This window comes from Phoenix dactylifera, chromosome 4 (genome assembly GCF_051530095.1).
Source record: "Phoenix dactylifera cultivar Ajwa chromosome 4, Ajwa_hap1_PhDact_Kaust_v1.1, whole genome shotgun sequence".
Classification (NCBI taxonomy): domain Eukaryota; kingdom Viridiplantae; phylum Streptophyta; class Magnoliopsida; order Arecales; family Arecaceae; genus Phoenix; species Phoenix dactylifera.
Window position 1 is genome coordinate 54,177,859 of NC_143193.1, and position 23,396 is coordinate 54,201,254.

At 44.2% G+C, this 23,396-nt stretch overlaps 3 protein-coding genes across 5 annotated transcripts; 2 read left to right on the plus strand and 1 right to left on the minus strand.

Moving 5' to 3' along the window:
- The first annotated feature begins 5,466 nt into the window (after positions 1–5,466).
- Positions 5,467–9,697, plus strand: LOC103706054 (purple acid phosphatase 22-like). 3 transcript variants are annotated; one of them, XM_089930304.1, is made up of 7 exons: positions 5,467–5,837; positions 5,922–6,105; positions 6,451–6,542; positions 7,108–7,399; positions 8,344–8,915; positions 8,997–9,085; positions 9,181–9,697. In XM_089930304.1, the coding sequence occupies exons 4-7, from the start codon at positions 7,138–7,140 to the stop codon at positions 9,413–9,415; spliced, it is 1,158 nt and encodes a 385-aa protein (XP_089786430.1). In that variant the 5' UTR covers positions 5,467–5,837; positions 5,922–6,105; positions 6,451–6,542; positions 7,108–7,137; the 3' UTR covers positions 9,416–9,697. The 3 variants fall into 3 exon arrangements, with proteins under 3 accessions (XP_089786430.1, XP_088576829.2, XP_017698163.4); XM_088720703.2 differs by lacking the exon at positions 6,451–6,542 and having other exon boundaries at positions 5,493–5,837; XM_017842674.5 differs by lacking the exon at positions 6,451–6,542 and having other exon boundaries at positions 5,503–5,796.
- Positions 9,698–12,634: 2,937 nt separating this feature from the next.
- Positions 12,635–20,674, plus strand: LOC103698821 (uncharacterized). The gene is made up of 14 exons (XM_008780871.5): positions 12,635–12,908; positions 13,377–13,488; positions 13,952–14,064; positions 15,343–15,465; positions 15,567–15,739; positions 15,987–16,062; positions 16,227–16,313; positions 17,099–17,179; positions 17,275–17,307; positions 17,451–17,504; positions 17,678–17,719; positions 19,884–19,962; positions 20,104–20,174; positions 20,275–20,674. The coding sequence occupies exons 1-14, from the start codon at positions 12,729–12,731 to the stop codon at positions 20,392–20,394; spliced, it is 1,344 nt and encodes a 447-aa protein (XP_008779093.1). The 5' UTR covers positions 12,635–12,728; the 3' UTR covers positions 20,395–20,674.
- An 869-nt stretch (positions 20,675–21,543) lies between these two features.
- On the minus strand, positions 21,544–23,063 carry LOC103706078 (zinc finger A20 and AN1 domain-containing stress-associated protein 5). Its single transcript, XM_008790062.6, has 2 exons — positions 22,705–23,063; positions 21,544–22,341 (listed from the first exon to the last, which is right to left on the minus strand). The coding sequence occupies exon 2, from the start codon at positions 22,273–22,275 to the stop codon at positions 21,781–21,783; it is 495 nt and encodes a 164-aa protein (XP_008788284.4). The 5' UTR covers positions 22,276–22,341; positions 22,705–23,063; the 3' UTR covers positions 21,544–21,780.
- Positions 23,064–23,396: the final 333 nt, after the last annotated feature.

Below are 23,396 nucleotides of genomic sequence, written 5' to 3' on the forward strand. Positions count from 1 at the left end.
AGCGTTCGGCCGACTTTGCCACAAATCGTCCGAGCGCGGCGACCCTTCCAGCGAGCTCCTGAACCTCCTTCACTTTGGTCGGAGGGGACATATCTTGGATGGCTTTGATCTTGTCCGGGTTGGCCTCGATCCCCCGTTGGTTGACAATGAAACCGAGGAACCTCCCGGCCGAAGCACCAAAAGCGCACTTCGCTGGGTTTAGCTTCATGCGAAACTTTCGCAAGGTGGTGAAAGTCTCCTCCAGATCTGCAATGTGCTGGTCTGCATGGCGGCTTTTTACCAGCATATCGTCCACGTACACCTCCATATTCCGGCCGATCTGCTCCTTGAAGATTTTATTGACGAGGCGCTGGTAAGTGGCGCCAGCGTTCTTCAGACCGAAGGGCATTACCTTGTAACAGTACAGCCCCCGGTCTGTTATGAAGGCAGTTTTCTCCTCGTCCTGTGGAGCCATCATTATTTGGTTGTAGCCGGAGAAGGCGTCCATAAAAGACAGTAGCTGATATCCGGAAGTCGCGTCGACCAGTTGGTCTATCCGTGGAAGCGGAAAGCTATCCTTGGGGCACGCCTTGTTCAGGTCGGTGTAGTCGACGCACATCCTCCACTTCCCGCTCGCCTTCCGGACAAGTACGATGTTTGCCAGCCACTCGGGGTAGCTCACCTCCCTTATGAAACCTGCCTCCAAGAGTTTGTCTACCTCCTGGTCGACCACCCGGATCCGATCCGGGGCACAGTGTCTCTTCTTTTGCTTTACTGGTCGGTGGGTCGGGTCGACGCTGAGGGCGTGAGAAACGACCTCCGGGTCGATCCCAGGTACATCGGCCGCCGACCAGGCAAACACATCTGCATTGGCTCGGAGGAATTCCACTAACCGGAGCCGAGCTTCCAAGTCGAGGTTGGCACCGACCCGGACCGTGCGGTCCGGGCGGCCTTCTTCGAGGGGAACTTCGATTACGCCCTCAGCCGGCTCCCCGTGCCGCAAGGCCACTTCGTCTCTGGCGTCAAGTGACTCGACGTTTAGGGCCTCCATGGGCTTCTTCCCTTTGAGAGTTGCTAGGAAACACTGCCGTGCGGTCGGCTGGTCACCTCGGACCTCTCCAATCCCGGCCGCCGTGGGGAACCGCATGAGCAAATGGTAGGTAGAAACCACCGCGCGAAGGGCGTTCAGTCCGGGTCGTCCGAGGATAGCGTTGTAGGCCGAGGGGACACGGACGACCAAGAACCCGAGCCGCACCGTGGCTTCTGCGGGTGCAATGCCCGCAGTCATAGGCAGCTCGATGACACCTTCGGCCGAGATAGCGTCTCCAGTGAATCCTATGAGGGGGGTGGATGTTTTGTGCAACAATTGTCGGGACAAGCCCATCTTTTGGAAGGCCTCGTAATACAAAATATCAGCCGAGCTTCCACTATCCACAAGAACACGCCTTACATCATAGTCCGCCATAGTGAGAGAGATCACCATGGCGTCATCGTGGGGAGTCTGAACCCCCTTTACATCTTCATCACAAAAAGTGATTACATTTCCGACCCGCTGCCTCTTCGCGACGGCCACTCCTGATACTTCCGCCGAGCCCCCTGCGTTCCTCACGGGCCGAGAGCAGCCCCCAGTGATGGTGTGGATCACTCCCGCAACGGGTCGATTCTGCTCCCGAGGCTCCTGAGGGGCCGGGTCGGCTGGACGCGGATCTGCGGGGGGACGTCGGTCGTTTACATATCGACCGAGACGCCCTCGGCGAATGAGAGCCTCGATCTCGTCCCGAAGCTGGAAGCAGTCTTCGGTATCGTGGCCGTGGTCTCGGTGGTATTCACAGTACGCCCGAGAAGGCTTCCTCCCAGGGATCTTCTTCATCTGCCTCGGGACCGGGAGGTCCTCCCGCCCCTTGACCTCCATGAGGATCTGGGCCCGGGGGGCCAGGAGTGGGGTGTACCGGTTGAAGCGTCGGTGCGGAGAACGAGGGCGTGTGGCGCCGTGGTTCCTTGCTGGTGACGGGCTTCTGCGCCGGCGTTGAGGCGTCGGGCTCCTCCTCTGGGGTGCCTCTTTTCGCCTTTTCTTCCCGGGCTTTAGAGGGGCCTCGGCGGCCTCCTTGTTCCGGTGGGAGGCTGCCTCCTCGGCGTCTGCATACTGGTTTGCCCGAGACAACAGCTCCGGGAAGCTCCGCGGCAGGCGTTTGTCCAGGGAGAAGGTGAGTCTGCCCTTCCGGAAGCCTCGCTTCAGGGCTGAGAGAGCCACCTCCTGGCTCAAATTCCGGACCTCCAGTGTTGCCTTGTTGAAGCGGGTGAGATAATCCCGCAGGCTCTCTCCCTCGTTCTGCCGGACATCGAAGAGGGAGTCGGAGACCAGTCTTCGCCGGCTACTGACGGCGAAATGGCTGATGAAGAGACGGGTGAACTGGTGGAAGGACTGGATGGAATTAGCCTCCAGGCCGGCGAACCACGCCCTTGCCGGGCCGCGGAGGGTCGCCGGGAAGGCCTTGCAGAGGAGAGGATCCGATGCTCCATGGAGGAGCATAAGAGTCCTGAAACTCTCCACGTGGTCCCGTGGGTCCGCCGCCCCGTCGTAGGGTTCGATCGCCGGCATTTTGAACCCCGGCGGGTTTAGGGTCCGCAGGATCCTTGAGGCAAGCGCCGGCTGGGAGGAGATCTCCAAGTCGGCGAAGGGATCTTTGGAGTGGCCCTTCAGGACCTGGAGCTGTCTGTGGAGATCGTCCACCCGCCGGTCCAGGGAGCGCGACCGGTGGGTGGGAGACAAGGAGCGGCGCGAGGGGGACCGACTGGAGTGCGGGCCCCTCGAGGACTGGGGTGTCTGAGAACGCGCCCGGGTCCGCCTCTCGTACCCCGCGCAGCTCCGATGAGAAGGTCCTGGCAGAATGGACCGCACTCGAGAATCCTCCTCGCGCCGGCGCTCCTCTCCATGGGAGAGGAAGGAGCGCGGGTTGTGAGGAAGAGGCGAGTGCTCGGGGAGCAGCGGCTCCTGAGCCCGCTGCGGCACCCGAGAGATCACACCCTGTAGATTCTGCACTGCCTCCGCGAGGGTGCGAACCTGCTGGGCTAGCTGGTCGAACTGAGCAGGTTCGACCGTCTGAATGGGAGGAGAAGCGGTGGAATGCTGCTGAGAGTGTGTTGGGGACGCAGCAGCCTCCCGGCCAGAGGCGCGAGAGGCTCCGCGACCGGAAGCATTGGAAGCTCCGCGACCACCTCGCCGTGCCATTACGATCGTTCTGAGATTCGTCCCTTCCTCTAGCGCCAACTGTTGCTGGTGGTCCAAACCGAGAACGATTGACACGACGGTGTGAACGGGGTTCCGCCTGAGTTGTCTTGGTTGGTGCTGGTTGCGCTCCACCTTCCGCCAAGGAACCTGCAAACAAGCCTTGCACCACCACCAGGGTGGTGATGGCCCTCCGACGGTCAAGTCAGAGGAGATTGGAGGAGGAGAGATGTTAATCACAAGTGGGAGAGAGTGCTCTGGGAGGTATTGCTTACCCCCCCCCCTTCTCCCCCCAGCCGCGTATATACCTGGCTGGGAGGTCTCTCAGGGGGGTTTGTCGTCGTGGGGCCCGATAGAATGGCCACTGACATGGCCGTTACGGGGCGTCGTGGAGCAGCGCTGGGTACGGCCATGACAGGGCGTAGTGGAGCTCCGCTTTGTACGGTTGATACAGGAGATCGTGGGCAGCATCGGGTACAGCCGTTGCAGGGAGTAGTGGAGCAGGAGGCCGCGGCGTGCCTCTGGAGAATAGCCTGTCGTTATCAAAAGATCTCCGACTCGGGGTCGGAGTGCTGGATCATAGGGCAGCCGACCCGGGGTCGGGCTGCGGAGCCGGGGAGGTCCGACTCGGGGTCGGAGTGCTGGATCATAGGGCAGCCGACCCGGGGTCGGGCTGCGAAGCCGAGGAGGTCCGACTCGGGGTCGGAGTGCTGGATCATAGGGCAGCCGACCCAGGGTCGGGCTGCGAAGCCGAGGAGGTCCGACTCGGGGTCGGAGTGCTGGGTCAAAGGGTAACTGTAGCTTTCCTGGATACGCGTGCCGATCACGTGGGGCATGGCGGCTTAATTCCCCCATAACACTTTCTATTAGTGGTTTCTTCGGTTTATATGGAAACGTGTTTACAAGAACAGAACCACATATATTTATAGAAGGGAAATGAGAGTACTGCACTCTTTTTACAATTACGTCCGAATGATAGATCCAAATTCCAAGCTTATGTTTGTTAAGTTGAATCAGGCTCGATTGGGTTTGATTGGTGCATTTGGAGTTTACGGATGCATGCATTTCAAGCTACTTCGAGGTCCAAACTATACCTATTTAATGGATATGAACCTTGAATACCATCACGACCCAATTGTGTCGAGAGAACGTAAGTCTAGCTAGATTCTAGTGTTGTCGTGTTGCACCATAGGATAGGGCATCAGAGCATTCTAATGAAGAGGAGAGTTTTAACAATTGTAAATATAGGAGAGAAAAGATATGAGGTAGCGCATGAACATGGAGAGTTACCTTCCTCCATTTTACCTTCCAAAAAGGAAAAAAAAATAAACTATGAAACCAGCAATGCTCAATTGTGCCAATCAGGTTGAATGATTGGTACCATATTTTTTTCTTTTCCAAACTACCATTCTTTTAATCTCAATTCATCGTGAAGTACATGGATAACCACCCTATTATCTATCTTGGAGACGGAGCGGCTCTTATTCATTTCTAAAATACGGCAAGAAATCAATAGTATATTATATAGCACATTGCGGCGACAAAGAAAAGTCGTCCATCTTCAATAAATGTGGCAACAACTCTTGCTTGAATGCTAACACATTCATTATCTTACGCGCGCATATTATAAGTCAAGGACTCGGGAATAAGTTTTCCTCGGGCACACGAGCATCCGGAATCTCAAAAAGATATACGAGATTAGAACACATCTGTCCTCACGGAGCCAGAAGGAAGATTCCTCTCTACCGAGAATATACCTCCTTTCTCACCGGCTGAAGACATGGGCGCGGCCGTTGGGGTTGTGGCCTCCCCCAATCTCAAGAGAAAGCTCACGACAAGAACAAGGAGATGTCGTTGGGCCCTTGACTTTCCGGTATGCATCTATCTTGCCGACACGCCTACTTGTATTATGTGGTCCGCATGACAGTGACCAATTACGACCTGGCCGGCAAGGTTAACCCGTGTGGAGATCCCCTGGGGAAAAACATCTTCGTAGCCGTCCCGTCGCCGAGAAATTGGTTTAACTCTCGATCAAACCCTTTCTCTACGCTACCTACAAAAGGTTTAAGTTGGGCCTTAGTTGCGTGGCTGGTATCTACTACTGCACCACGTTCCCTTGACTGGTAGCATCCTTGTTACTTGTCAAGTCACAGTGTTTCGTTTTAGCACAACCTTTCATCTTTTTATTGAAAACAAGATTGAGTGCTACATTATGAAAGGCAGAGAGCTGCATACTCTAATTAGGACTGATTCTAAATCTATTAAGTGTAGGAATACATGCCACGCATCTGGCCAATCTGGATGCATCCAAATCTGCTTACATCATGGCGTGATTTAACTAAACTTGCCGAGAGTGGCTGGGTGTCTTTAAGTTGGCGTCCCTTCTTCTCCGGATTTGAACTAGTCCCTTGATATCTTTTGAAACTCACACCATGTCATTGGTGCGAAGATTTATAGCTAAGCTTCCATGTCTGTGTAATTAGCCAGATGATTGCAAAAAATGCTATATTAAATGCTCGCATGTCTAGGTGGCTATGACTTGGTTGTCCAACTCAAGCCATGGGAGAAGCTCTAGATATGAAGGAAGACAAGTAATATGCTCTATGCCAATGCTGAAAGCATTTCCAATATTGTACTCGACCTTCTTCATTTCTTCACGCCATGTTTTTCTTCTACTCCCACGCTTACATGTATATGCTTATACCTTATCGTTCAGGGCCGCCACCACCTCCAGCAGCAGATCTCTTGTCCAAGGGAAGATGAGTACCAGACCATGGTCCCTCGCTCTGGTTTTCATCTCTTTCTTCCTCCTATCTCTTGGGGCTTCTGGCTTCACCCGCCCGGCCCCAGGAAGGATTATCACCACCCGGCACAATAAATCAGAGTCTCACCCACAACAGGTGCACCCCTCCTCTCTCTGGATTCCCTTCTCTTGCTTTGCCTTCTGCTACAGAGAACCTTTGGATCCTTTTTTGTCTCTCTCTTTTTCTTATATTCATGTAGTCATTAGGAACTAGCGAGCCTTACATGTTGAAATACAGTTAGTACCAGCAAAGGCATTAGACATCGAGCTTTGTGAACGAAATGACAACAGATAATGTTTCCGGGCTTCTTTTATCAATAGGTTTTATTGCATGCATGAAACACCAGGCCGTCAAGCTTCATGAATTGAATTTCTTGTGCTAATCGTAGCTTCATGACATGGAAATTCTAAACCATGATCCACCCTTCTTCATCGTCGTCAGGTATATATTTGTTGGGAACACAGCATTTCCATACCAAGCTTCAGTTATTTGCAAGATTTTTTGTCCGGGCTAGCTATTTCTCATATTAGGAGGTTTTTCCTGACCCCATTCTTTTCTTTAAAAAGAAAAAGGAAGAATAGGATTATCTATTTGTGGACCTGGCCATTTAAGAATAGATATTTTTATTTCTGTGAACCACAAAACTTGTCCTTGAAGTATCTGATGTGCATAGAAAAAACTAATCTAGCATTTCTAGCATGTTTTATCTTCGATCCTGGGTTTAATGGCCGACTTGATCTGAAAGTTAAAACACATGCAAGAGCCCTAAAGTAAAATCTTGCTTTTGTTGGGGGAGACCAGTTGGTTGGATAATAATGAACTAAAATTCTCTGAAATTAAGATGTCAGAGAGAGCCAAACCAATAGCTATATATAATCGATCTTTTATAGTTCTATTCTTTACAATTAGAACTAATCTAGTACGAATCCTAAAGTTTTTTATTATCTTTTTATATATTTTTTTCAACAAAATTTTTATAACTAGTTTATATAAACTCTTCTTTTCTCCGGGTGGCTTTGCCTCCCTCTTCATCAAAGAAAAAAAAGATCATATATACCATGCATCATTGCTGATAGCCGTTGTTGCAATGGTTTGCAGGTCCACGTATCAGCAGTCGGAGCAGATCAAATGAGGATTTCGTGGATCACCGACGATAAGCATGTCGCATCCATCGTTGACTATGGGAAGGCTCCTGGAAAATACGACTTGTCGGCGACTGGCGAGCATACTTCATATCGGTACTTCTTCTATACCTCCGGCAAGATCCACCATGTCAAGATTGGACCGTTGGAACCTGATACTGTCTACTACTACCGCTGCGGTGGAGTGGATGATGAGTTCAGCTTCAAAACCCCACCGGCTTCTCTCCCCGTTGAGTTCGCCATCGTAGGTTGGCCACCTTGCTTCTTTTTTTTTTTCCCTTCCACTCTCCTTCAACAGTTTTGCTGAAGACACTCAGATTCAGTGGACCTCCACTAATTAGCATGGCAACTATTCCTTCAGGTTGTCTTTCAAAATTTCTGATATTTTCATTTTGAAGATTGGGACAATTAAAACCCAAGAAGTATGAAACAAATATTAGTAATCATATATTATGACACGCAAAATCCGTTGAATTTCATTTAATTTTCTTGATGATCAAATATATTCTCTTTTTTTTTTTTGGTTTTGAGAGGGAGAACTCAATTATCATGTACAGTTATAGCTTGGCATCCAGGTAGCCTATTTAATTTTGATTTGAAAACCTCTCGAGATTTTCTTCTGTTCACAATATTTGGAGAACAAGAATTATTTTTTTAATCTGTGCTTTCTGTCAAAAAAAGAGTCAAATAAATCAGAAAAAACTTTCTTTGCCACGTTTTTTTTTTTTTTTTTTGACCTTTCACGGCCTGGTCCCAGCAAAAAGAGCCAATGAAAAAATGTGTGGTGGGATCGCCAAGATGCACAGCTCTTGAGATAATGAGATATATAACAGCTCTCAGACACCTAACAATTGTTTGACAACCATCGATCTCGATGATAGAATATGATGTTCAAGGATTGGACAGTCTTATTCGATGCAAAACATGTACCACACATGATTTGAACTTATCGAACATTTTAAAAACTAGAGTCAAAATTTTTTATAGTGCAGATTTTGCACCATAGAGAGCTATACAATCTAATTAACAACCACCACATTATCCATCTTAGAGATGGATTATTATCCCTTATCTTACGATGCATCGGATCGACTTAACTCCAAAAGTTGCATCCTTCAGCAATCACAAGATACGTTGGGTTTGAACCTTTTTCTTTTTTTTTCTTCTTAATTTTATGCACTGGACTTTGCAGGTGATCTCGGACAAACTGAATGGACTGCATCAACCTTGGCCCATGTCCGCAAGACTAACTACGACATGCTTCTCCTCCCCGGCGATCTCTCCTACGCTGATACGCAGCAACCGCTATGGGATTCATTCGGACGCTTCGTGGAGCCCTACGCCAGCAAACGCCCATGGATGGTCACCCAGGGCAATCACGAGATCGAAGCCTTCCCCATTCTCCATTGTCACCCCTTTGAAGCTTACAACGCTCGGTGGCGCATGCCATTCGAGGAGAGCGGCTCCACCTCAAACCTCTACTATTCCTTCGACGTGGCTGGTGCAATTCATGTCATCATGTTAGGCTCCTACACCGATTTTGACTCCAAATCAGCCCAGTACAAATGGCTTGTCCAGGATCTAGCCAAGGTCGATAGATGGCGAACACCATGGCTCATCGTGCTCCTCCATGCCCCATGGTATAACACCAATACGGCTCACCAAGGGGAAGGGGAGGCCATGAGGAAGGCCATGGAGTCCCTACTCTACAATGCCCGAGTTGATGCCGTCTTCGTTGGACATGTCCATGCCTACGAGCGCTTCGTAAGTCCTTGGTTTTACGAGGGAAAATTGACAGCTAACTATCATATGATCACTGCAACTAACATATGTTCCTTGCTGCAGAAAAGGGTCTATGACAATGAAGCCAATTCTTGTGGTCCAGTGCATATAACCATTGGTGATGGAGGGAATAGAGAAGGTCTTGCAAGGGAGTAAGTATTAGCCAAATAAATTGGAGATCAGTTCTAAAGATATGAGGCTACAAAATGCGACACCTAACACACGTTCTTGTCTTTATTATTTGAAGCTTCGATGAGGGCCACAAGACTGTTTCTCTCTCATTGTTCCGCGAGGCGAGCTTCGGGCACGGGCGGCTGAGCGTGGTGAATCGAACTCATGCACATTGGTCGTGGCACCGGAACGATGATTCCGACTCGACGGTCGCAGATGAGGTGTGGCTGGACAGCCTCAGTGCATCGGAAGCATGTAAAATTGACCCAAGCCTTGCATATTCTAGTACTGCTGCAATGGATGAACTATAGATCATAATGGAAATATATGCCATTAGATATGTTAATGACCAATTAGTCTGAATGATAGGATCGCTTGTTTCATGTTAGAATCATTCTAGAATAATCTAGAATGATTCTATGTATATCCTTAATTAAGACTTTGATTGATATGTGATTGTACCAAACTTAGTTGGCCTCTATAAAGACCGATTGTATTACCAAATTTAGTCAACATCCTAGTACTACATAAAGATTGCTCCTGTACATTGTAATTCATAGACAGAAATATAATTTTCTTCTTTTATTCTCCTATTTTCAACATTTCATATTTCGCGAAGTTGCTAGAAGAGGCTGACTGGATGGGGCAAATTGGTTTGGGGCTTCAAATTTTGACCTTTTTGAGTTGAGCCCAACCCCTCTAAGGCTGCAATTACGCTCTTTACATATGAAATTTGCAAGTCGGCACCTAAATAATGCCGGGTAAGGGATCCCCTCCAAAACCATCTTCTTTCTATTGCAATGAGAAAAATGATTTCAAAGAGGTCAATGAAAGCCTGGTTTGCTTCTAGAAACAATACTTTGTTCGAATGAAATATGAACAACGGTTTTTTACTTTAATTAGCTAAGAACAGTAAAAAAAAAAATTTTTGATGTAATGATCTTAATGAAGATAATGATCTTAATTAGCTAAGAACTGTAAATAAATGAAGATAATGATCTTAATCTGAAATTTCTATAATATAAACTCTCTGACGAGAATGCCCTTCTATCCATATCCTTGCGGGCCTAGCCAAGGTCGCCGCCCCAAAGATTCAATCCTAGGCATTGATTTACCCATTAAATTCCATGACTCAGCCAGATTGAATTATCGTGACAGTCTCGAATAATATGTCCTGACTCCTGATCCACCCAAATTTGAGAGACCCATCAAAGTTAATCTTGATCCAGATTGGAACGAAGGAATGTCCAAGAAGCAAAAGGATGCGTCCAAAGAGCCGAGCCCGTTAAAAGGCGTGGGAGGGACGAAGATGTATACAGAAAGCGGCACCCTTTAGTAGTGGCTGCAGGTACCAAAATGGGTCCCACCCGACGCGCCAGCCCATCTTCCTCCTCCTCTTCCCATCCTGATGGGACTGGGAGAGGAGGGAGCAGTAGTGGGATGGCAGGTTGGCAGCCCCATATTTATAGTTTTCTAACATTTCTCTTGAAGCTAAATTTTAATTTTTTTAATCACGAATTCTGTTGTTGCTGAAAATTGGTTTGATTGAGGTGCCGAGCTGACTGAATCACAGAAGGGCTTGCCAATCGATTGTTTAGATCGTAGAAGCCAGTAGAAGATTGATGTGCCTCCAAAGTGGTCGGATGATGGTCGAATGATAATGGCTCCAATGCCTGTCATTCCCGAGATGGTGCCGAAAAGAGGGGATCATATATAAATCTTCACTTCGACCTGAGTCTCGACCTGAAAAAGGCAAAAACAAAAAAGTTTTCTTAATGGAGAGTGTCCGGCAGAGAATCTTTCGATGCCTGAGCCAGATAGACGCTTAGGAAACAATAAAGGTGTTGTAAGACGGTAAAGTGATGGCACAAAGATGTATGAGGGCTCGAGAGTACTTAATTAGAGGGTCTTTCAGGATTGGTTTGTATAGGTGAGGGTTAGTGCTTGTGTTCGAAGGATTCTGGCATGCGGGATCGACCATCTTTGGTAACCCATCGTACATCACGACGATCAAGCACAGACATTTCATTCGCGCATCATGCTTTACTCATCTCATCCATGCGATTAAGGAAAGCGTTCACGATTGCGGCCGAGATGTCGCTAGATAGAAAGAGATTTTGAAATTCAAAGGGCTTTCGTATCTTTTTGGACTGGCCATGCGGCGAGCTTTGGATGATTGATTGGAGACTTCGCAATAAGCCCTAATTAATCAATCCGCCATATCAGATATGGTCTGCTTTGAGGCATATCAGGTTCATAGTGAATACATGAATGAAATCAGCCAACAAAACACTCCAAATAGGTGGAAAAACTTTGATTTTGTTTTTTTTTAAAAAAACATGAGTTCAATTTAAAAGTCATAATAGCGATCAACGAATTAGCTAGTGTCATTATGATCTTACGCCAGCAACGGCCAAAGGTTTGCCACCAGTTTCGGTACTGGGTATGTACATGAGGCGCAGGCATGATTTAGTAACGGTAGATTACCGGTGACGTTGAAACATTTTGTCTCTATAATATAAACTATAAACAACTAAACAAGAGGCACAAAGATTCCAGGCCCTCGCCATGTTCACACTTGCAGCACTGTCATTCCGTCCTGTTTATAATTAATCATCCGATCAATGATGTGACTTCGCAGTAGAGTCCAAAACCTCAATGGTTGTCTGCCTCCCATTTTCCCCTCCGGGTCTCTCAGTCGTCACACTCATAGGCCTTAATTGAAATATAGAGTAGCTCTTTATATGTACAGCGGATGTGATCGTGATCGTGATCCAGGCAACCATCCTTTAATCAAAGCTTTTAGATCGCAGCGGGCGGACCACCTCTCCTTGCTGGACCCAATAAAATGAAATATTGAATTCAACTGGATGTCCCCATGCGAGATTAATATAAACAACCGATATAAAAAAATAAAATAAAAAAATTCAACATTACATGCCTACTTTCTATGATAGCCGTTGATTTATTAATCTAATATGCAATCTCATTAGTCAATCCAACTTCTTTTGAACAGATCTATTAATTAATCAATCGAAATATCTTTTTCATTAGTTAAGATTAGCTTCAGGGGCCTCCTTCTATGATTCTACTACGATAACTTGCACCATGGCTTTACAAAGCAGCTTGCAGCCTGACACGTGCCCTGTCACAGACTTCAGCGCAATCAAATTTGAATTTTCTTTTTTTATCTCTTTTGTTTGCGGGACCCACACTTTCAGGATAACCCAAGATCCACGGATATGCATGATTTCGTGTTTCAGCCTCAACAGCCGATCTCTCCAACCAAATCCCACTAGCAAAGGCAGTACTGCTCGTGTGACGGTTCCCATTTTCGGCGAATGCTGATGCCGCTGCCAGCTGGACGGCTGCAGTTGTCGGCCAAAGGAGTTCGGTTGATCCTGGCCACCCACCGTCTTCCGCCGGCGTAAGGCACGTGCCAGCACGAGCGCGAAAGGTTCCGCCACACGTGGCAGCTGGCCCGGCACGGGTTCTCGTATTCAAATGCAAATGGAGCTTTACGGCCCTCGCTCGTGAGGGACTATATAACGAGAGAGAGAGTGGGGAAAGGAGCTCCAACTCCGAACTCCGACGGGTAGAAGAGAAGAAAAGAGAGGAGAGGCGATGGTGCTGGAAGACATTAGGGTTTTGAGGCCGCTGGTTCATCTCTTGATCCCCTTCTGCCTCCACTGGATCGCGGAGGAGATGACGGTGTCGGTTCTGGTGGATGTCATCACCGGCGCCCTTTGCCCCGGCGAGAAGTCCTGTCCCGAGGCCATCTACCTCACCGGGGTCCAGCAGACGGTGATCCATCTCTCTTTTCTCGCGATTGTTTTACTCGATCTTGATTCTTGGTCTCGTTTTGGTTCTCAGATTTCGAATTCTTTTTGGCGCCTAGGTCTAGAAGACTGTTCCGATAATCTGTTGGGGCTTTCTTTCATCGTTTCTTTAAGAATTCTTGAGTTATTGATTTCAATTTGGCACAGGAACTCTGTTAGGATGATGACTAATCTGATGTTTATGACTCGATTCGTATAGGCTTACCAATGTTGTGAGATGGCTCTTAGATGATGCTTTTTCTCGACGTCGATTTGGAGTTTTGCTTCGCTAGTTTTTGATAGTGAATGTTTGGAATGGACTTTGTTTACGAGTATGACTTATGAATTGATCAATATTCAACCCCACCCCAAACACTAGTTTATGCATTCCTTCTGTTGTAAGGGTTTTCTTCCTCCCTTCCCTAGGATCTCAGATGTTCTGATAAACTTGTAGGTGGTAGGAGTTTTCAAAATGGTGGTGCTTCCCACATTGGGTCAGCTTGCAGACGAGCATGGGCGTAAACCGCTGCTTCTCATTACTACTTCTACGTCCATAATCCCATATGGTATGGCTCATCTCTAATCGCCTTACCCAGATACATCTGGTTCTGAAAATTTTTATGAATGATTCCGTTAAATATTATGAATTGGTTTCCATTGTAGATGTTTATATTGAAGAATTTTTACTGTAAGCAGCTGACGGTAGCTAGACCAATATGAAGCTGGAGTAATGCTATTTCTTTATTATGACATCATTTTATTGTAGCTTCCACCACTAATTTCATTAGATGACAGCCCAGAATTATTTTTATGGCTGGCTGAAACTTTAGGCGATACAATATTCATAGCATAATTTGTTAAATGATATGATATTTATAACACAGTTTGTCAGCTACTCTGTGCTTTGGTTCCAATACGATATCATAACTAATATGATAATCCAACTAGCTTAATGATGCCTGCTTTTTGTTTTTGATGTTTATTCCTTTGTTTTGCTGAATTTTATTTTTTTTGTGCACTTTTGTCCAGCTATTCTTGCCTGGGATAACTCAAAGTCATCTATATATGTGTTTTTTGCTCTTCGCACGATTTCATCTATCATAAGCCATGGAAGTATATTTTGCATATCAGTTGCTTATGCGGTATGTGGTTCTTTTCTTCTACATTAGTACATATGATGTTAGTTTCTCTGATGCTTCTAATACTCTAGTTTCTATTTGATGATTAAATTTCCTTTTGTGTTTGTCCAAAAATATGCTAACTAAATAACAGATATTATATTTTCCATCAGATAGTTCCTGTTTCAAGATTGTCAAAATCTCTAACGCTGTATCATATGTAAGCATTCAAGCCCGTATAATCCATATATATGTCCAGTGTAGTAATTCTGGTATCATCAAAACATAGTCTACTACAGCACTGCATCATGCAGTGGAGAGTGGACATTGGCGCAACATATAGTAGACATGCGTTAGAACATCCTTCCGGGCGATGATGATCTTTTATGTAACACTTCAATTTGCCAACATAGCTGATCACATTGGCTTGGATTTAGATTCAGGTAATAATTAGGAACTTTGGATGAAAAACGGTTTATGTGACTATAGTTAACTTTATCGATATTGAAAATGATCTCTACAAAAGAAAGGCAGTTAATACTTATGATTGACTAATTGATATATGTACCAAACAAAGACTAATTGATATATGTACCAAAACAAAGACTAATTGATATCAAAGCTGACATGCAGCTTATAACTTTCACTGCTGCAAAATGTATAAAAAGTTTAAAATGGCACATAGGGGAATGTCAAAATGTTTTTTATGAAGAAGAAGAAGAAGAAGAAGCTAAAACTGAAGAAAGAAAGCACAAATGAGAGAAAGATGGGTTCCATGGCTTACGATCAACATCAATTTAAGCTCTGGAGAGATCAGCTTCTTTCTTGTTACAGTAAGTTTTCATTTTTAATCTGCACATCATGTTAGAGGATGATGTTTGATGTTACCTGGATAGTTATTGTTTTCAATAAAATTTTATTTCAAGTGTTTTTGTGAATCTGTTGCATAGAACTGTTCAGTGAAGTACTGGCAGAGACAGAGAAAAGAGATCCTGGTTAACATTGTCTCGTATTACTCTGCTGAGAGATCTTTAGTAATTGGTTTTATGTATGTTAATTGTTCAAGCACTGTGTGCTTGAACCTCTCAAATCCTCGCTATAATGATTTAATGTTGCCCCCCCCCCCAAAAAAAAATAAAAATAAAAATAAAAATAAAAATAAAAATAAATAAATAAATAAAAGAAAAAAGAGTTTAGTTTTGTCCAATGTTGTCAATTTTGGCTGAAAGTGTTTCATTTCTTTCCTATCATAGAAATGGATGTGTTGAGCTATTGCAACTATGATTTCTGTTCTCCTATTAGTCAGATGTAGTTGAAAGCCGCAAAAGAGCTGTAGCATTTGGATGGATGACTGGGCTTTTTTCTGCTTCACATGTGCTGGGAAATGTCTTAGCTCGTTTTCTTCCAGAAGAATGGATTTTTGAGGCATGTTCTCAATCAGACTTAAGTAGCAGCACTACTTTATGACATTGATAATCTATAGCCTGCATTTTTTGTTTGTCTGACTTCCAGAGCTGCTTTTTCAGGTGTCGATAGCTTTGTTGGTCTTTACTGTACTTTACCTAAAAATATATCTGATCGAGACAGTCAAGAAAGTTCCAAGCCCGCATCAATGTTCGTCTTTTTCCACCTTAGTTCTCAATGTCCTTCAGGAACGTTGGAAGTCAATGAAAGATACTGTAATTGTGGTCACTAGTAGGTATAGTCTTTCAGGCGACCTATCACTCATCAATACATTCTTGCAAATCATCTTTGTATACTATTTTGATATCTTCAAAATTTTTCATAGTACTCAAATGTCATCAGAACAAGGCATACATTGCTCAACTACATCTGCATATAAAAAGAATCCACAAGCTTAGGTTTCTATGTGAATTTGTGGATACATATGCATGTGATGGGCTTCATGTTTCTCTTATTAATCAGCCTATTTATCTGATTTACAGCTCAACACTTAAGCGCATATCATTTGTTTCCTTTTTCTTTGAGTTGGGGATGTCTGGCATCAGCGGTGTCTTGCTGGTATATCCTTCTATCAAGAGTTGGTCTCCCAAAGAGATTTATGTAGCAGTGTTGATATATTTTGTCATTTGGGCATTAGTAAATAGCAAAAATTTTGTTAATATCATTTTTCAAAACTGTTATTACTCAGCATTTGATTAAAACTTGCACATTTTCTTATGCAGTACTATTTGAAATCAGTATTTGGCTTCAGCAAAAATCAGTTCTCAGAAATTCTAATGATGGTTGGCATTGGGTCTGTATTTTCTCAGGTGATGTTATGGATGGATATTAATTTCTTGATGAAGGACACAATAGTATGTTTTATTTTGTATTTTGAATGGTACAAATAGAACTCTCTTAACTCTTTCCATTCAATACACCTAATATTGGAAGTGATATATGCCAGCAATAGAAGTCTATGCTTATACACCTTCAGATCTCTATCAACAATAAAATACATTTGAGAACCTCCATTGTGGATATTTTCCATACCTACATATCAAAGATGCTCGACACCAGAGGATTACCAAAATTCTGTTGCTACTTGCTGACTGTTGCAGTCATACTTTGCATGACCATGACCATCAATGATGCAAGTAATTACTTACACTCTTCGAATTTCAGAGAAAATAAACGTCTAACCATGCAATATGTATCCTTTCCATTCTTCTTGGTTATGTTTTTGTTGTTATTCTTAATGAAAGTCTGGCCCTTGGTTTAATAAGCTTAGGATGCTTGTGTTATCTTCTTCTAGTAAGTTGGTTTGTAATGTCACATAAACTGTCTTCTTGGTGCTGTACAATTGCTGATCTTGATCATCTGACATCATTATTGATCATATCTTGGTGTTCAAAGATTAAATCTCTACTCCAGCACATCCCTGGCTGTGCTTTTTGTTTAACTGACTATCAATAATATAATAAGCCAATTGGGATAGTTGATGCAGAATTTGTTTCATACAAGTTGTAAACATCTTTCACAAACTGTATTTGTGTTCAGAAAGTGATGTCGATACTGATGTTCAAAGCTGTTACTATGAAATCTCTGGTTACAGATTTTGGTGCTTCCAGTTATCAATCCATTGATAGGAGAAAAGGGTGTATTATGTATTGCCCTAGCTGCTAAAATTGCTTATGTAGGTCCCTTGACATCAGCTGCTCATTCCATCCATTTCTTTTTGTTAATCCAAAATTTGATCGCAAAATATATATGTATCACTTTTATTGGCAGGCTTTGCTTTATGGATTGGCATGGGCACCTTGGGTATGTATTTATCAGTACTAAATACTGGCATGTGGCTACTTTGTTGACAGAATACAGTAATGAGCTTTGGCCGTGATTTACATGTATAGTTTAATTGACTTTTAACTTAGATGTTTATAAAGTTAATGGTGTCACTTCTGCAGGTTCCGTATCTAAGTGCTTCATTTGGAGTCATATATGTTCTTGCGAAACCATCAGTGAGTGATTTGAGACCTGCCTTATGCCTAACAAAGAAATAGCCTCTTTAGTTTTTATGTATGTAGTTGTAGATGCAATGTTTCCTGCAGGTTTACTTAACTAAACATCAGTTGTTAATTAATGTTATTTAGCATTTGACAATTTCGACTAATTGTAGTGTCAACATTCACAGACTTATGCAATTGTTTCAAAGGCAGCAATCTCGATGGACCAGGTTTGCTTCATTTCTTATTATCATATGATAGTTTTGTGTGACAATTTCAAGTACTATTTTATCAATGGTCCTTCAAAATATTTAAAAAATGTGGTTAGTTTAGTGTTGCAGGTTAGTCTCCTTCTTAGTTATATGTTTTAGTTTCCTGGTAATTTTTCCAACATCAATCTGAAATGTTTGACTGCAACTGCAATGGATATGGATATTATCGTATTGATGTAGTGCATTTCTCGAGCTATTCTTTTAGGATATCATTCCACTGCATCACATATGTTGACAAATCTGACTACATGACAATCACCAGACTTTAATGGAGCATATTTGTCAAACCAAATGCAATTTTTTTTTCATGGAGGCCTTTTTTGATAGTGCAATAAGATACATGGTTGTGGGGATTAAAAATAGGCAAATGAAAGATCTTGCCCCAAAACACCAAAAGAAGAATGATATTACAAGAAAGCATTCAATCCATTTACTTGATACTAAAACATTACAAAAATACTTAAATAGTAAATGCAATCAAATGACTGGTAGTGCTTGGAATACCTTTAGCTTATAGATTCTCCTATGCAAGACAACAAACCATGGCTAAGATGACATAGGTAAATGGTCAAAAGATGATAGTAGATTGTGGCATTTCTCCATTGATGATAATATCAGCAAAAATAAACAAGAGAGAAAAACAAAAACACACACACACACACAGAGGACAATATAAGTAGTCATCACCTGGACTATTTTGGACCTTTTGGACTTTTGTTTTAAAATTTTGGAGGACTTCTGGGTTGGCCCTGCTGAAGTCATATAGAATCTTTGAGTGATCATCAAGACAGGGATGGATGTATAATCCTGGTCCACATTCTGATTCCAAAATCCATTTTTTTTTTTTATTTTGATGTAAAAGGAGGGTATGAATACCCACCCAGATTTCATTGAAGGAGAGGAATTACAAGATCAAGATGAAAAGAAGGTGGTTGTTCGACGCCTTAAGGCGAGTCTGCCCTAGTAGAGATTGGACTCAACCTTTCCTCGAGAAGAGGAGATGAAGTGACCGCGTAAGATAGCTTAATTAGCCCTCACATGTGAAATTAGGCAAAAGACAAAACGTGGTCCATGAGTAAGAGCCTGAATCTTAGGGTTGATCCACCATTACAATTCGTGTAGTTTCCCAACTCTGTTGTTTATGGAGGTCTTCGATAAGTTTCTTTAAGGTCGTCTCCCAGTTACCTGTGTAAACTGATGTCCAGCTTTTAAGGAGCAGTAGGCCTTTCTCCAGGGTCTTGCGAGTAGCATAAGCTTCAAATACAAAGATCCTTCTGTTTCTTTCTTTCCATAGAGCCCAGCAAATTGTGATAACCCAGCAATCCCATGCCTTATTTGTTATAATTTTTGGGAGCTGTTGTCGCCACACAGACCAGAGCTCTTCAAAAGTTTGTAGAGTTGGGATTCGTATTTTTTTGCATTACCAACTGCCATGTTTCCTTTGAGAATCTGCATGCGAGTTGTAGGTGTCTTACCGTTTCGTCTTCATTGCAGCATAATGGGCAACAAGGTGGCGCGTTCATTCTTCTTTCTTTAGATTGTCTGTGGTCTGAATTTTGTTCTATATGATTAACCAGTGAAAATTTTTTGCTTTTTCCGGAACTGGGGGCTTCCATAGGGTTCTAGCAATTGCTGAAGTAGCTCCACCATGGCTTAGGAACTTGTAGCAATTGCTGATTCCAAAATCCCTTACTTATAAGGGCATGTTTGTGGTCTGTGAATTTTATGGTTCTGAGATTGGGTTGAGGTATCAATGGGACATCAATTTGATTGATTGCACCCTTATTGTTTAATGACCAGTTGTTGCCATTTGCCAAGCATTCCTTGTGGCCACCTCTAGTATTATTTCAAGCTTTCTGCCATAAATACATCTTTACATAAAAGAAAAGAGAACTGTCCCCGCATTAGCAAATCTTATTATTGCCAGGAAAATACTGGTGGTTTATTCTCAATGAAGATGCATAACTGAATCATGGAGAACACATTTCTGCATGTCAAGTGCAGCTTGCTTGATTTAGATCATTGGCCTTTCATGTGCAGCAAGTGGCGTCAGTTCCATATTTGTTTAGTTTATTTTCTCTATGCCAACTTGATAGCATTAGAAGGATGGTGGGTCTTGCAGGGAAAAGCACAAGGATTTATTGCAGGAGTTCAATCCATCGCCAGCTTCTTGGCACCTATGGTGATGAGTCCATTGACCTGTAAGTAAAAGCATTTTGATGTGATAAAAGCAACTTGGTTGTTAATATACTGTGTTTGCAAATTGTCACATGTTTGCATGTTGCTCTATAGAGATAATTTAGTAAACTCAACGTCATAGTATCCTGTCTGAACTATTTCAGCTCTGTTCATTTCGAGCAAGGCCCCTTTTAATTGCAAAGGCTTCAGCATTTTGCTTGCATCAATCTCTTTGGTAACTCTCCCTCTCCCCCTCAACACCCCCCCCCCCTCCTCCTCCTCTTCTTTCACACAAATAAACACACTGTCTAATCTTAATCGTGAAATATGTGTAGATGCTCTCCTTGGCCCATGCTTTGCTTCTGAATCCAGACAATCCAGAGAAACCGCCTGATTTTGAGACTACACAGACGTCAGATGAATCTATTGAGGCACCCCTCCTGCTACAGTCTTGAATGCGGCCAGTCTTGTATCGCCAATACTAAAAGAGAGAGAGAGCTGGCCATGCGTTCATCAACTGAACAACAGCTTATCTTGAGCTATGCTAAATTTACAAGCATATGCAGGAGACATCAGTGAGACCCTTTCTGTCGATCCTGCCGCAGTCCAGGCAAAAAAAGGATACGGCATTCCATGCACTGTTGTATTTATGGTGTAAATAGTTGTGTTCCTTTGCACATCCTGTTGATGTACATATTCATCTTCAGTGGTTGTTCTGCGTCTGTGTTACTCCAATTTTGCACTATTGATAGAATAGGGAAAAAACCTATGTGGTGTGGTGTGTTCGACATTAGTAATTCTTTACTACGACGACTAAAAGGATGCAGCTGCACAGATTACCGTGGGGCTACGGAGTGCTGGCAATATCATCTATATTAGCTGAGGCCGATGAGTCTTTTTCTTCAAGCCCCAAGGATCAGTCTAATCAAATTTGAAAAAATAAAATGCGCACTCGATCAGTCTTTTTGAAGTATGCCAGCGTCTGCAGCTTATCTTGGCTTGAAGATTGTTTGCTGTGCTGAGGTCGGGGTTAGCTGTCTTCCACTAGCACGTTGTAACTTTGTAGGAACTCGACACATTTAAAATGTTCGAAACAAATATGCTAAACGTAACGCATGGTCCTCCCATTAGTCTCAGGTACCGCAAAATCGGAAATGTAAATAGGGCAGCACGGCAGATGCCCGTTTTAGTGTTTCTACTTACATTTTTCAGTTAATTAGTCATGAAATTTTAAAGATTTTTTATTCATAAAAAAGTTTTTCTCGATTAAAAAAATGCTTCTAATTATTTCAACTCTTTTGCTAGCATATTAGCCCAAGATCCGTCTGGTTTCCCGTGAATTGTATGCTTTCTTGGGAAGTTGACGAACAAGCGTGCGACGGAAGGCACATTATTAATAAACTTTGATTTTTTCTTTTTAAAACTTATTTGCCTTCAGAGAAAAATTAATTAGATGGTAGCAGCCAACAACTCCCAACGACTCACGGTCGTAAAGACCCAATAACCACATTACCAACCTTCGCGGAAACTAGCCGGGCCTCGTCGCCCATCAACCGAGCGAAAGCGGAAAAAAAATGTACCAAGAAAAAAAAAACAGCGAAAAGTAAAACAAAAGCCAAGCACTGAGGCCGATATTATTGTTTACATTTCGGCTTTATATCCATCATCTATTTTTTTATAAAAAAATAAAAGCCCAACCACTAGAGGCAGCAGCACACGCGCGGATATGCCGGCATCCCATCAGGGAAGGATAGATCACGTCCGTCAACGAAACGATAAGGAGACCACCGAATGGAATGATGAACGGACGAGCGAACGCGAGGGGAGAACCTGTGTGAGATCTAGATCTTGTTGTCGAGTTTGCGGGCCTTGACGACGGGGTTGGCGCGGGCGATGGCCTCGCGGCCCGCCACCTTGAAGTCGAAGGTGCAGCCATGCTGCTCCGGGTACCGGTGGGTCCCGCAGTACGTCGCCCCGCACCGGCACTTGAACCCCGTCAGCCCCACCCTCTTCCGGCAAGCCGTACACCTGCCCGTCTGGGAGGCCACCGGTGCCGTCTGCGACGGCGCCGCCGCCTCTAGCGAGGTCAGGGCCACAGGGCTCGTCGCCTCCCCGGCTGGACAGGGCACCGCAACAGCGACAGCAGAGGGGGAACCGGAAGAGGAGGAGGCGAGGGATTTCTCGACAGCGATCTTGGCGGAGGCGGCATGCTCCTCCTTGAGACGGGAGTCGCGGTAGCATTTGGAGCAGAGGTTGAGCGTCGCCGGGCTCCCGAAGAAGCCACAGTTGTTCGCGCAAAGGCGGTGCCCCTCCTGGCATCTCCCTTCTTCCGCCATCTTCTTCCAATCAATTCTTTCTTTTTTTTTTTTATCTCAGCTGAGATCGATCCCAGGAACGGCGATCTACAACACCACCACCAACAACAAAATTAAAGATATATTTTCAAATCTCACAAACTCAACCAAACTTCTAACGATACATCAATTTATAGATCTACAACGAAGTTGCCTGCCAAGATCGTAGAAGGAAGGTATCCGAGAAATTTTAAAAGAAGGGAAAAGATCAACCACCGTGCGGATCAAGAAATCTATTTCCATGAGATAAAAACACGCAACTTCTTCATCAACGACAAAAAAAAAACAAAAAATTGATATCAGATCTAATTTCTTTTCAAAAAGACAATCAGTTCGAATCCGTGGAAATCTACGGTCTCTAGATCGATAATCAAATATGAGAGAAAAAACGGAAAGGGAAAAAAAATTTACCCGTTAACAAGTCAAAGAAGAGCTCCAAGCGAGGCGACGAAGAACGAAAGCGAGTCAACGTAAACAAGCGATGTTAGCTGCTCTTAACATCAACGTAAACACGGAAGAAAAAAGAGGAATGGTAATGGAGGAGACGGGAAGGGGGGGAGAAATAAACAGGAAGGCCGCAACGAAGCCGGTGGGTTTGTTCTGGAAATCCGGGTTTCCAGGCTGGAAAGTTATATAGCGAAGCACACCGAGAAAAAAAAAAGAAAAGAAAAATAGACGGAGAGAGGGAGGGCCAATAGATTTTATTTCCGAGAAGGGGCCAACCAGGCAGCGGAAGCAGCCAAAACCGCTGATGGTTTTCGCATTCTGGTTTTCCGAAGATTCCAGCTGCCTCCCTCCGTTCCAATTTAATAAACACGCGTCTCTAAAATGTACCCGGATTTTCTGTTTATTACCCGGATGCCATTGCCTCTTGGAGGATGATGGGAGGCACTTGATGTGACCTCTCAGTTTGGCTCGATGGGGAATTAGCTTCGAAAAGATGGAACCCGAGGGCGATTCATAGCCGTCCGAGCGATTTCGTTCTCATCCGGAAGAGCGGTGGTGGGCGGAGGATGGCATTTCGTAGATTGGTTCAAAGGTAAGGGCATGGATGTAACTGCGCGCTGACCTTTGCTAACACGCGCGCAGTCCCTCGTCCTTTT